Genomic DNA, 14,367 nt, shown 5'->3' on the forward strand with positions numbered 1-14,367 from the left:
TTATTTTGTTGATAATGCTTCGAAACTGTTCTTTCTTCCATGTAACTATAATTTATTGAACCACTTCTTCTTCGTACGATAAATGTTGTAGGAATGACAGTTAACACCATTATTTATGGCATTCATAAACGTTCAAATATTTTCCCACCGTTACATTTGGAGCCGATTAAACTTAAAAATAGAATTCTCAATTAGTTTTATTGCATGTGTTATAATATTTGCGAGGCAGCAGTTTCTCAACGGCAGTACGTGCACTTACTAAAATAAATTCATGATTAATATCAGTACATTAAAGCATAAGAGAAAATATCGTTGACATTTCACTCCTGGCGATATGTATACGCTTCGAATGCAGGTGCTCTGCTTTTGAAATACACTCGTATAGCTCACGAACCGACTGTAAAATTCATATAAAATTCAGCGGAATGTGTTAAACAGTGTTGTTTAGACAACGGTGTAATGAAACTCAAACGTCTGCCTTATGTTAATACATGTTAAGGTTGGTTCTAGAAGTAGTTTCTAGAAACGACCATATATTTGGAAAAATATAAAAATTAGCAGAGTTTTTTCCTGTATCTCTCTACACTAAGGTGATGGTTAGAGTTCTACTTATCAATTTTAAAACCTAGTTTATAACTAACCTTCGTCAAGAGACTTTTGTAGCAAGCAAGGATCTGAAATGTCAATTATGCACCTCCTGATCTATAGTTATAATAGTAGCACATAAAAATCCCAGTCCATCTTTTTAGTCGTAGGTGCATTTAAGACAGATGACTATAATAAAATATGAAGATATGTAAGTAGATTCAGTTTCACAACTTTTTTTAAGAAATCAACAGGTTCAATTATTGCTATTCTTGGATGGCAATCTAAGTCAGAATCAATATATCTGATATTTATCTAATAACTTGGGTCAAACCCATGGCACAATTAAGAAAAATCTATTCAAATGTCCAATTCTAGATGAATCATTCTCCTCTAGTACTAGGATTGGAGCTCAGTTTACCATTGAGCTATGAAGTGGTCAGGATGCAATTTGGAATAGGGGCTGCTGGCAGAAGCTACTCTTGAATATTTTTACAACGATACATAACAGACATGTTAGAAATATTGGAAAAAAATACTGATAACCTCACGTAAGATTCAGTCGTACGTCACGTTAGTAATAATAGTCACCTTGTAAGCTTATTGGAAATCAATGAAACAGTGTCACCGCAATGCATATAACAGTATTTTTATTCATTTAAAAAAAAATAGTGAGATCAGAGATCAGATCAGAAACAGTGAGATCAGAGTAAGTCTTTGGTTTACTTTCCCCGCCTTATTTATTGGGTTTATCATGTAATTTGTTTTTCCACAGTCTAAGCTTTGCTTTGGGAGTTATTCTATGAGTCTGAAACTTAAAGCGCGCATTTAAAATTGGTTAATAAATAACTTTGTAATTAAGGTTCTGTCAAACACGAGATTGTTGAGCATAAAGGCTATAAAACATAGATTTACTGTAGTAAATCTAGATGTATCTAGCAAACACTGTTGTAAATGTTATACTAACTTTATTAGTTATTCGAATGCTACGCCGAATGTAAAGAAATGCATTATTCATTCAAGTTGGGACTATTGTCACACGGGGATAATACCGTCTCTAATCGCTTGAAATTCATGTGCACTATCTTTTACTACTATAATTTAGTAACTTTTACTACCGGGTTCGCCCAAATTACTATGATAAAATGTTGCCTACGTTTTAGAATAGGTAGGTCTTGTTTCATTATTTTAAAAATATGTGGAAAAAATCCAATATTCAAGATCAATTACTTATTTTAAACCGCCCAATAAAGTTAAAATTTCTATATATGGGCTACGCGGGCGGCTACGAAATGCTACGACGCTCCGTAAACGATGCAGTGGATGTGTAGCTTTATGCGCACCGAATGCTGTAACATAAACAACACCAATCTAGTTTCTAGGAAAACTTGTTGATATTAAAATAATATGACATCGCAACTGTTTGGAACTATCAATTCAAGATTCCAGCAAAATTATTTAGTATTCAAATTCATGACTTACTTTCAAGATCAACAGACAAAATTAGATTTAATTAGTGTTTGTAAACAGTATAGTCGTTCGCTGTAAGGGGTTAATTTAAAGAGTAGCAGAAGTTCATTGTTAAGTTCAGCCGATTAGTGGCATTTAGCGGGGCGCGGGCGCCTGCCAGGGACCGACAGGAATCCACCAGGAAACGCCTGGATCCGGCCTCACCGCCCACGACTCCACTTGTTTACAACAAGTCTGCGCATCGCCGATATAGCTGCGCCACGACGGCTGCACTGCTGATGATGACAGTATTTAGGACATGAAGGGTTTCGCCAAATTTTTGGGCAAAACAAATAAAAGAGAACCGCGACGGCGTCAAGACGGGCGTGTCTATAAAAGGCTGAGAGGGGGGTGCGCGGGGGTGGTAACACGATCCGCGAGCTCCAGCCGGCCGGCCGCCCTGGAGAGCGCGCGGGAGCGCGGGCTGCTGCGGTGCGCGGGCGGCGGGGTACGCGGGGCGGACACTGCTGCGCGCGCGCCGCCCGCACCCGCTCTCACTAGTCGAACGGTGCCCGACCGGTAACGTAGCGCCGACTGCCGATCGAGAGACGAACCAGCGACAATGTCCGCCGTGGCGAAGACTTCCAAGTACACCTACCGCAGCAGCGGCGGTGGCACCACCGACGTCAACATCGAGTACACCGCCGACCTGAGTGCTCTCTCCAGGCTGGAGGTACCGGCCCCGACGATACAGTGCAGTGCTTGTGAAGTGTTTGCGGACACATGATAGAATATGTTGTATTTTTCAGGACAAAATCCGTCTCCTCCAAGATGATCTGGAATCCGAAAGGGAGCTGCGTCAGAGGGTAAGCTGATCGAGCATGCGAAATGTGATACGGCGTGTGCGCCGGCCATACAGGGCGCGCGCGCCGCTCAGGTGTAGGCGGGGCGCGAGCCTTCCGCAACACCTCTATTAATACCGCCCGCCCTACGCCTTACATTGCATTTCCACCCCCATTAGCAATTATTTTCATCCCTATTGTCGTTGGTTATAAATTTGTAACACATTTTTAGTAATTATGTAATTTTCATGTACTAATCCATTAAAGTAAAAAAACTAAGTACGTATTAACTTCTTCGTCGCTTACTCGATAACTAAGATATTTGCAATTTTTACTAAATAATAATTTTGAATTTTGTTCAAATATGAAATAATAACTCAAATTAATATTCATCCAGTGACACTAGTTGTGAAAATCATAATTTTTCGAACATTGAAGTGATCTGACGTAGTGTAGTTAGTGGTAGGTTCTTAGGTTCATAACCGTTTGATAAAGTTCAATATCACAGATAAGGTGAACGTCATCCATAATCCGCGAGAGATTGTTCAGGACGGACATCTGATCGAGCTTCGCGCATGCTATTTTGGTTGCGGCGTTGCGTGGTCATAGAATGGCAAGCGCACGGCACGACGCGCATGCGTCCTGCGCGCGGCTGCGCCTCCGACTCGCGGTTACCGGCGCGCGGCGCTCGCTCACTCTGCGATATATTTAGCTCTGTAGCGAAAGCATTCTCTGAAATCTCAACTTCTCGCTCTCCGGTCTCACTTTTGAAACTGGGCCAAATGATGCTCGTTCCCGTTGAGAATGCCACAATATTGAAATATAATAATAGACTGCGGTATGAGTAGCGAAAATATCCGAGTTAGTCAGAGCCGCCGTGAGACATAAACCGTTTCTTATTTTAGATGGGTACAATGCTGAAATATGTGAAGGACGAGTTACCCAGAAACCTGCTATTGCATAATGGTTGAAACAAAGATAATTTACAAATAAGGTACATTTTGAAGAAAGGCAGCACTTATGATGTAGGATGATGCACACTACTTAGTAGTTACTTACGAGTGTTAACTCTTTAAAAACTAAGTTGCGCACTTAGAGTCTAGTAGTAAACATTTCAGTGTAAGGAGGGCTTCAATAACTCAACAGTAACAACAACGATACTTCAAAAAGGCATCTCCATTTATTTCATAAATAACAACATTCTTCAAAACAAGTTAACTGCACTAACCAAATACACACATAGTTGCAACTTTGTAATGTTCTATGATATCTTCCAGATTGAGAGGGAGAAGGCAGATTTGAGCGTGCAAGTTATCCAACTTTCTGAGAGGCTGGAGGAAGCTGAAGGCGGGGCCGAGAGTCAGGTAGATATTCCAAACATTTATTTACTATCAAATTTAGAATTAATAATATCAAAGTAATGGTAAGGACGTAAACGGTAGTTAGGTATTCTGCAAGAAAAAAAATACAAAAAGAACAAATAAAGTCGAAAATACAAACAAACAAGTAAAACAAGATTTTACAAGAGTTCAATTGATACAGAAATAGAACTATGTGAAACAAAAAGATGCTTAAATTTGATGAAATAGAAAAGAATACTAAAATAATACAAATTGATAAAGAAGAATTTTGTAAAGAGAGTTTTATAAAGAAAATACGAAGATTGGAACAAGGAAAAGAAGAAAAATTTCTAAGAAGATTTGCCCACAATAGAAGCTAAATTTTTATGTCTATACTTGCTAATGATCAATGCTTTGCGATTTTTACTTAAGGTGTCATTGCGAAATGGCTATGCGATTTTTGTACTGACAAATTGTTTCTCTTTCAGGAAAACATAGAACGGAATCAAACATAAAAATACAAATCATTCGAATTATCTAAACTATATATCACTTAAGTATTGTGTAAAATATTGTTGTTCATTGCACTGGGTGTTACTGAAAATGAAATAAATGACTGATTTCAATTTCAGGAAAACGTTAAAAATATCATTTTCTTCTCTGAAAATGTTTTCCAAAACTTTACTTTGCAATTTCAGTGACACTCTAAAGATTTTTATTTACGCTTAATTTGCTCACAAAAAAATACTTTCAGACCATAATGAAATGCTAATATTTCAAATATCCACCCCAAAGATTCCACATTTTGGGGTCATATTTTGAAATGATGCTATACCTTTTTCAGTTCGAGATCAACAGAAAACGCGACACCGAACTTACCAAGCTCCGCAAGCTACTGGAAGATGTCCACCTTGAGTCTGAGGAGACCGCCCACCTGCTCAAGAGGAAACACCAAGAGATCGTGGTTGACTTCCAGGAACAAATCGACCAGCTTACCAAAAGCAGAGCCAGGTGAGGACACACTGACTATCACCTAAATACATCTTGTCATCCTTGTACTAACTAATGTCTCTATGTTTAGATATAAGATACTGCTACGCGAAACCTTTGGCGAAAATGCTATGCGATTATGACACTCTCGAAACACTAATACATCACCAACAAAACGTCCACCAACATCATACTAAAATTATTGTCGTTTCCCGTGATTGCAACATATTCTTTCTTTGTCGCCAGGGCTGAGAAGGAGAAGTCCAAGTTCCAAGCTGAAGTTTACGAGTTGTTGGCCCAAGTGGAGAACGTGACCAAGGAGAAGATCACCATCTCCAAGACATGCGAGAGGCTCGAAGTCTCCATCAGCGAGCTGCACATCAAGATCGAGGAGCTGAACCGCACCATTGTGGACATCACCTCCCACAAGCAGCGCCTTTCTCAGGAGAATGTTGAGCTCGTCAAGGAAGTTCAGGACCTTAAGGTATTAATATTGTTCAATAATAATTATCTAATTTCCAATAATAGTATTTAATATACTTCATTATATTAATGTAAAGTACGTTAAATTGATTCTAATAAGATACTGAAAAACTTTATGTAATTTAAATATAAACAAACAGATCAATTGTATACTAAATGTATGACGTTATTTTCCAGGTGAACATTGAGAATGTGGTGTACCTTAGGAGCCAGCTGGCCAGCCAGCTCGAGGACTCTCGCCGCAGGCTCGAAGATGAGGAGAGGAGGCGCTCTCTGCTTGAGGCCAACCTTCACCAGGTAAGATGTTAAAAAGTAACATAATAAATTCCTTGTAGGAATATTAAACAGTTTTCTTTTCTTGTATATGAACTAATGTATTAATATTTTACAATTTCTTCCTTCATAGGTTGAGATCGATCTTGAATCCGTCCGCGTCCAGCTTGAGGAGGAATCCGAGGCCCGTTTGGACCTGGAACGCCAGCTCGTCAAGTCCAACGGTGAGGTCAGCCACTGGAAATCCAAGTTCGAGGCTGAGGCTGCTGCCAGGGCTGAGGAGATTGAAGAGATCCGTCGCAAGTACTCCATCCGCATCCAGGAACAGGAAGAACAGATCGAGACCCTCATTGCTAAGATCAGCAGCATTGAGAAGCAGAAGTCTCGTCTGCAGAGCGAGGTTATTATTAGTTCTTTATTTTTATACCAGCTGAAACGTTACTATAACTATGTTCATTAGAAACTAAAAAGTCAGTACTTATAAAACTGCTTTATTTACTAGAGAACCAGAGCTCAAATATTAACCAAATTCCTTACTACTCAAATAGGTTGAAGTGCTCATCATCGACTTGGAGAAGGCCAATGGAACAGCTCGGGAGCTCCAGAAGAGGACTGAACAGTTGGAGCGTGTCAACATTGAGATCAAGTCGCGCCTGGAGGAGACCGTACAGCTGTACGAGCAGACCCAGCGTGACCTCCGCGTTAAGATCACTGAAATCCAGCGTATCACCCACGAGCTCGACAAGACCCGTGAGCAGAAGGATGCCCTTGGCCGCGAAAACAAGAAATTGGGTGGTAAGTTGATTTGATTAATTTTCTTCAAAATAATATTACATTGATAGTTTAGGGAACAGCGAGTAAAGTTCCCTAAGAAAAGGAGGATTCTCTAAGAAAAGAAGGATTCCTCCGACCAGGCGAGGTGATCAGCCTGGCGGGCTTTCTGCCCAACTGTCGTTCGTTGGGATTTTCTATCCGTGTTAATTCGCATGTAAACTTCATATGTGCGATGCAATATATTTATGACGTCATCCATTGATTTGCTCGTCGATAGTCTATGTGCGACTTCTGTCATCTGTCACGTGTCAGATGTCGCCACAATAGTATACAATAATTTTAAACAATAGTTTACAAATTGATTAAGTTAGTTTATAGTAAGTAGTTGTTGTGTAGTTTATTTCTGATGTCTTCTAATTTAATCGTACGTAGAAGACGTGCTGTCTCAGCATCAATAGATTTTGGTTATAGATATCTATACTAATATTATAAAACTGGAGTTTGATGGTTTCTTTGAACGGGCTTGGAATTTAATAATTCATTCGTTTTGTGTTGTATTACAATAGTTCTTACTATATCGAGGTAGTAGTTTTCGCGGAAAGCTATAGGATCTAAAACATCATGTTACGATCAATTAGAGTCAACCAGACGTGAAACCACGCGGGAAAAGTTAGTACGACATATATATCAGCATCATAATCAGTTCTACTGCACTATTTATCACTTATCCGATTTGCATTACTAAAATGTTAATCATGTCACTAATCACTACAATCTTTGAAGCCCTTCTGATGCATTCTCTGGTCTTTGAGTTTCCATTCCTTTCTTGTGATATATTTTGGAGTTAACCAGTGTTATTGTATCAGATGACCTGCACGACGCCCGCGCCAACCTCACGGAGTTGAACCGCCGTCTTCACGAGCTCGAGATCGAGCTGCGCCGTCTTGAGAACGAGCGAGAGGAACTCACCGCCGCCTACAAGGAGGCTGAAGCCGTAAGTATCTTCTTATGATCAGTCTTGTCTATTTAAAAAGGATAATTGAAACGTTTTGGGTGTCAGGAAGAAGAGTCATCACTTGATAGGTGCTACTATTTATGTTTATTTAACCTGAATGACTTTCAAGGATAATGCAGAAAAACATGTTTTAAAAACAGAATATTTCTCTAATTGAACACTGAATTATTTTGTAAAAGAATGAGGAATCAACATCATCTATAGAATCTCCACAAAAAATTATTGTTGCAATAAGTACTTTTTTTAGATTTCACATTCATGTCTCACTACGGAATACAGGATTACAGATATATTAATAAAACTAGGGAACTGGGGAACCTTCGAATATTCTATGACATATAAATTAAAAACTAAAGAAAACCACACAAACAAAATAATACAATTCAGGCATCATGTGCCAAGTTTTTGAATTACCTTTTAGAACCAGTAAAAAATATTCCGATGACCAATAAACCTACCGCAACTCTCCCAGAGAAATATCGTATTTCTGCGAACGGTACAGATTTAAAAATAACATCATAAGCAGCAACTGAACGTCTCATTTGACAACAGTAATTAATAGGTCATTCTTGTACAGATTATTAGCAACACTTTGGCAACCAATCAGCTATTAAACACGATACTAACAGTCTTGCCAGGGTTCCGAAGCATCTAATAATAGACACTATTATATTTAGCAACAAAGAAAACAATCGAAGTTCTCAATAAATACAGATTTGCAATAACATTTTCAACTTTTCCGCCGTATTAAAGACAAACAACAGATAGTAGACTATCTGTAGATAAAAGGATTTTGTTAGAATCAAACAATTTCGCCGTGCTATGTATGCTATGTACAAATTCGCACAAAAGGAAATAGACTTTCGCGATTTTTTCACCCTCCAACTAAAATCCAAAGAGTCGATGATGATACAGTATGAATGTATGTAGCAGTAAAATCTATTTTCAATCGGAATGTAGGTGTATGCATTAGTAAATATACATCTGACTAGCTGGCAGCCAGCTCGAAAGCGTAAATCAATTATCCAGACTCTAATTACCGCTAATTACCTTCTTCCTGGATAACGAAGGATGATTGAGGAAGACACTGGTCTTGTTTGTTTAGCCCATTTGTATAAGAGCCAAAGTAGATACAAAATTATTTAATGTGTATAATGAACCATTACGATTTGTTTTCACCAGGGCCGCAAGGCTGAGGAGCAGCGCGCCATGAGACTGGCTTCCGAACTGGGCCAGTTCCGCCACGAGGCCGAGCGCCGCCTCCAGGAGAAGGAAGAGGAAATCGAAGCCATCCGGTGAGTTCTTATACTCCATACAGCATCTGGAACATACAATATTATTATAAACATTTGGTAAACAAGAGAAACATTAGAAGTCGGACGTAATTTTTGTAACAACAATTGAACCACACCTGCAAATTAATAACGTACTGACAATATATCGTATCCTTAGTTCGCATTTTGGTTTGCTTTACACACTTATAACTTACAGTCAATCCTTACTTACTTTGATTAGGAACTTTACTAATGTTTACACTGATGATGTCCACGAATTACTGAAGTATCATCACACACCTTACTCGACGATCGCCAACTCGGAACTACAAGCTTACTTTATCTTTCAACGATCACGCCCCACCACTTCCCCGCGCTGACTGATGGGTGACATCCAAACTTGCAATCAACCATCACAACCATGACACAGTTACATCATGGATCGACGCCAATTAGAGTTTGACAGAGTGTTACCTAAATTTACAGTTTACTGAAAATTATTCTTCAAAACACGACACGACTAGCAGTTACTAATAAAAGCAACCGTATCTAACGTAATTTCAACACCAGCAACGCATTTCCGATTCAAACGATTCCAACCAAATGCAGTTATGCATTAAGTAAATATATTTCGAATAATTGGCACGAATTTCGTTTATATATAACCGCGCATCTGATTGGTGCTTATTACCGGTGATCACATACGAGCTTTGGCAATAAGTACAACTGAAAATGTACAAAAGACGATGTTCATTTTCTCGCGCCTCCAATTACGCAACTCCGTCCCCGGGCGGCGCACATCACGGTGACTGCGTCTCGATCGTAGTGAATAGACGCAACTCGTATATCTTTCATCATGCCGCCAGTTAAAGTGCCTAACTTTAATAAATGGAATAGACCACCCACCGCAATATATGAAGATAATTATGGCTACGGTATTAATTTTTATCAACCTATGATCGACTACATAAGTGCAAAAGGACAAGGTGTAGCAGCCAAGCCACCCCATTTACCATGGAATAATGAAAGAGGATTGGACAAATACAGGTTTGACAAGCCAATACGAACTTACTCTGAAGAAGATGTTACAAGACTTTCACACGAAGTTGCAGATCAAGCAAAGCGGGATCTCAATACATTTAATGTGACCAAACGATCTCCTTTCTCAGTGATTGCTACCGCAGATGCGGCGAACGTTGTGAAGCACATTGGAACAGAAAGTGTAACTTCTAAAACCCGGAGGAAGAAAGAGGAGAGAGACAAATATAAAATCGAAAGACAAAAAAAGAGAATGAATGAGATAGAAAAGGAACTGGAACTTTATGAGAAAGAAGTAAATGTGGGTGCCGAATTGAGAGGTAAAGCCAAAATGTACAGGGGTAAATCGGCAAAAGCAATAGCTCAAACTCTATTACAGGAGAGTAGGCAAAATGTGGTTGAGAGTAAACCAACAAGGATTGAGTATCGTGGCAAAAGGAGCGTCATTGATAAAAATTTGTCTCAAATTACTCAAAATGTGCTGTCTAAAGCTGTGGTACAGTCGAAAATTTCAGGCGCAGCGGCTAACGAAATTTCAAAAAAGATGACTGAAACAATACACAGAGCTATACGTGAAACGTCACCGACGACGTGCGTCGTAAGGATTAGGGAAGTGCCGTCTATTGAATGTAAAGTAGACGACTCGTATTTGCAACCTTTGAACGAACTGAAACAAACGATAAAACAATTTGATCAACTTAACACATGTTTGTTGATTGACTCGAGGTGACCTATTATGTTAATAATTAAATGTGTTGGTGTAACTTTAAGTATGAACCCAGTGTTTGACTTCGTTTTGTTTTGTCAACAGCAAGCAGACCAGCATCGAGATCGAGCAGTTGAACGCTCGCGTGGTTGAAGCTGAGACCAAGCTGAAGTCTGAGGTCACCCGCATCAAGAAGAAGCTGCAGATCCAGATCACTGAGTTGGAGCTCTCTCTTGATGTCGCCAACAAGACCAACATCGACCTCCAGAAGGTCGTCAAGAAGCAGTCTCTGCAGGTAAGCCTTCTTAGTGAATGTTTCACAGGTCTCGATATTATTTTAAAAGAAATAATTAATTACATTGTGCCTATGGATCAAGCACTAAACAAAGTTTCACACAATATCCTTTCTATTACGAACATCACACTAATCATTTTGATTATATTTTCTAGCTCACCGAGATCCAGACCCACTACGATGAGGTCCAGAGGCAGTTGCAGGTGACACTCGACCAGTACGGTGTTGCCCAGCGCAGGATACAGTCTCTCACCGGAGAGGTTGAAGAGATCCGTGGCAACTACGAGCAGGTCAGTTTAGGAGCATTATAACCTAAAATTGATGCAGTAATCGTCCACATAGTATGACTGGCATACCTGAGCATAGTCACATCTGGCTATTAAGTAATACTGTAAGTAGTACTACTAACAAAACAATAATAGCAATACGGATGCCAATATTGAGTCACGATTTGGCTTCATCGACCAGGAATCTAAAAGTAGTACAATGATTCAGTTTCTAATGACATGTTTGTATTCAGGCCCTTCGCGCTAAGCGCACCGCCGAGCAGTCGTACGAGGAGGCGGTCACCCGCATCAATGAGCTCACCGTCATCAACGTCAACCTGTCTAGCAGCAAGGCCAAGATCGAGCAGGAGCTCGCTGCCGTCGCCGCTGACTACGACGAGATCACCAAGGAGCTGCGCATTGCTGACGAGAGATACCAGCGCGTCCAGGTACATTATACTTTACTTAAAGTGAAACCTGCTTAGGCAAATCATGGTTAAGATAGATTAAGTTATACAACCTGGTAGTGGTTAATAATTTTTTTTCACTTCAGTTAACTTATTGATTTGCAACTTAAAAGCATACTATGTATGGAGGACAATAATAATCAAATTTTTGTTTACAGACTGAACTCAAACACACCGTTGAGCACTTGCATGAAGAGCAGGAAAGGATCGTCAAGATCGAAGCTGTCAAGAAGTCCCTCGAGATCGAAGTCAAGGTGAGTTTTGCAACCATTTAAATAGCACTTGGGATAGGAATTGAAATAATTAAACAGTATAGATCTTCAAGATCGTTTATTGATTTTCTTTTTGTTACCTTCATTCATTTAATTTTTTCGTTACTTTAAAGACGTTTCCCATCAAAAAATAATACTTCTTCTTTCTCATTCTAGAACATCTCTGTCCGCCTGGAAGAGGTTGAGGCCAACGCCATTGTTGGTGGCAAGCGTATCATCAGCAAACTTGAAGCCCGCATCAAGGACATGGAACTGGAAATGGATGAGGAGAAGAGGAGGCACGCTGAGACCATCAAGATCCTCCGCAAGAAGGAGCGTCAGCTCAAGGAGGTCATGATTCAGTGCGAGGAGGACCAGAAGAACATTGCTCTCCTCCAGGACTCTCTCGAAAAGACCACCCAGAAGGTCAACATCTACAAGAGGCAACTGACGGAACAGGTACGAGGACTGAATAAACAAATAAAGCTTCGAGTCATAAAGTCGTAAAATAATCTTTTGACAGTCAAGATAATAAAACTAGAAGGTTAATCATAATTGCAGACAATACTCTAACTATATATTTCCTAAATGTATTTGCTTTCTGTCCACAGGAGGGTATGTCCCAGCAGAACGTGACACGAGTACGACGATTCCAACGCGAGCTGGAAGCCGCCGAGGACCGTGCCGACTGCGCCGAGAGCAATCTGTCCCTGATCCGCGCCAAGCACCGCACCTTCGTCACCACCTCCACCGTGCCCGGCTCCCAGGTCTACCTGGTGCAGGAGTCTCGTGCCATCAGCTCAGAGCGTATGTGAGCGCCCTACCCAAAGCCCCAGAACACCAGCATTTCTCTCCATCAGTCGATATCGGGGCGCAATTCCGGTCGGGTATAATAAGCCTAGTCGTTCGTTAAGTGATGTAAAAGCGGTAGATGGCGCCAGCGGGTGCGGCCTAGTCCGTCCTCGGTGGCACTCTCTATGCAGCTAGCGGTGAGTCGGGACGGGCGCTCGGCGCTGCGGCTCGCCCTAACGTTGCCGTGTCTCCGCACTACTCCGGCCAAACGCCGACCGCTCGTCCCAACGGACGTATTAATGTAACGCTAATTCAACCAAATAAAGGAACCAAAAACTTTAAGCTTTTTTTTTCAATATTTTTCTAATATAAGGTCACCGGCGCTATAGAATACAATATCGTTATGTACCGTAATTTAGGTGCAGTAGTTTAAAATAAAAGAATTATTTTATATTATTATTTATTAATGGTGCAATGCATATTGTACGTTTGTAACTGTAACTTTTATTAATTAAAAATAAATGCTATTTATGTTAAAGAAACAAAAAAAAGCAATAAAACTTCAAAAGTAACATGGGTTTTTATTTCGGCCAGTGAATCTTATAAGTCAATTTTATTGGAAATCTTTAGAATAAGTTGTTAGCACAATAAGTCATTGTCTTTAGATTATAGTAATCTGTCTTAAACTGATATAAGTATATTACCAAAACCCACAAATTCCAATGAAATCATCAATCCTTAATAAACAAATATTCTGAACAATATAACATGTCTGGAATTCTTAGGAAACACAACGACACTATTGATGACGATCGTCTTACCCCATTTGTATTGCCTGCTTAACTTTGTACTTAAAATCAAGAAGTCTGAAAAGCAGACTAGCTCGATGTGTTAAAATTAATCCCAGTTTCCCTTGAATCACGTTTTTATTGTGTTCTTATTATGATACTTTTTTATTGCAAATGTAGCGATTTATTACAAGATTAATCTAAACAAATTGGAAAATTCGCCAAGTAAATTGGGAAATACATTAACTCTGTTGATGCTAAGCGAATGATTTGTGGCAAGTCTTATACTTAATAATTGAAAACTTAAAAATTGTTGACTTGTTGGTGACGTCATCGTCAATCAAATCTTTTATGTTGTGATTGCTCCTAGTTTCACCGAGAAAGTTGGGAATAACCCGTGCAAAGCAGTGGCAAGTCGCTAATTTTGCCCCATTAACGATAATATGACCATGAAGCTACTTGAAACAAAATGTTTTAAGTTTTTCTTAAGTAGGTAAATCATAGACCGTCACTAATATCAAAAAAACTTTTGTACAATTAGTTATAACGTGTTAATCCAACAGGAACAGTATTTTAATATCATGCATCATCATAATAATGTTTAAAGAATCTGAACTATTGAAGAATTAAAGTTTGTAAAGAATTTGTACACTATGAGGTAAACCTGCATATAAAAGTTAATTAGAAAGGGAATAAAGACAAGGCCTGTCCACATAATATTACCGAAGATGCCACAAAC

At 39.5% G+C, this 14,367-nt stretch overlaps 1 protein-coding gene across 1 annotated transcript; it reads left to right on the top strand.

The window, feature by feature from the left end:
* The first annotated feature begins 2,394 nt into the window (after positions 1 to 2,394).
* LOC118269023 (paramyosin, long form) lies at positions 2,395 to 13,412 on the top strand. Its single transcript, XM_035583898.2, has 16 exons — positions 2,395 to 2,767; positions 2,844 to 2,900; positions 4,154 to 4,240; positions 5,061 to 5,227; positions 5,453 to 5,690; positions 5,867 to 5,986; positions 6,096 to 6,362; positions 6,511 to 6,757; positions 7,603 to 7,730; positions 8,934 to 9,046; positions 10,875 to 11,064; positions 11,220 to 11,354; positions 11,585 to 11,779; positions 11,956 to 12,051; positions 12,226 to 12,507; positions 12,660 to 13,412. The coding sequence occupies exons 1-16, from the start codon at positions 2,657 to 2,659 to the stop codon at positions 12,861 to 12,863; spliced, it is 2,637 nt and encodes an 878-aa protein (XP_035439791.1). The 5' UTR covers positions 2,395 to 2,656; the 3' UTR covers positions 12,864 to 13,412.
* Positions 13,413 to 14,367: the final 955 nt, after the last annotated feature.

This window comes from Spodoptera frugiperda, chromosome 25 (genome assembly GCF_023101765.2).
Source record: "Spodoptera frugiperda isolate SF20-4 chromosome 25, AGI-APGP_CSIRO_Sfru_2.0, whole genome shotgun sequence".
NCBI lineage: Eukaryota > Metazoa > Arthropoda > Insecta > Lepidoptera > Noctuidae > Spodoptera > Spodoptera frugiperda.

Excerpts from the sequence above, each read along its gene's own strand:
- LOC118269023 (XM_035583898.2), top strand. The coding sequence starts at position 2,657 with ATGTCCGCCGTGGCGAAGACTTCCAAGTACACCTACCGCAGCAGCGGC. Across the intron at positions 6,758-7,602 it reads CGAAAACAAGAAATTGGGTG|ATGACCTGCACGACGCCCGC; the intron begins GTAAGTTGATTT and ends TTATTGTATCAG. Across the intron at positions 12,052-12,225 it reads CCCTCGAGATCGAAGTCAAG|AACATCTCTGTCCGCCTGGA; the intron begins GTGAGTTTTGCA and ends TTCTCATTCTAG.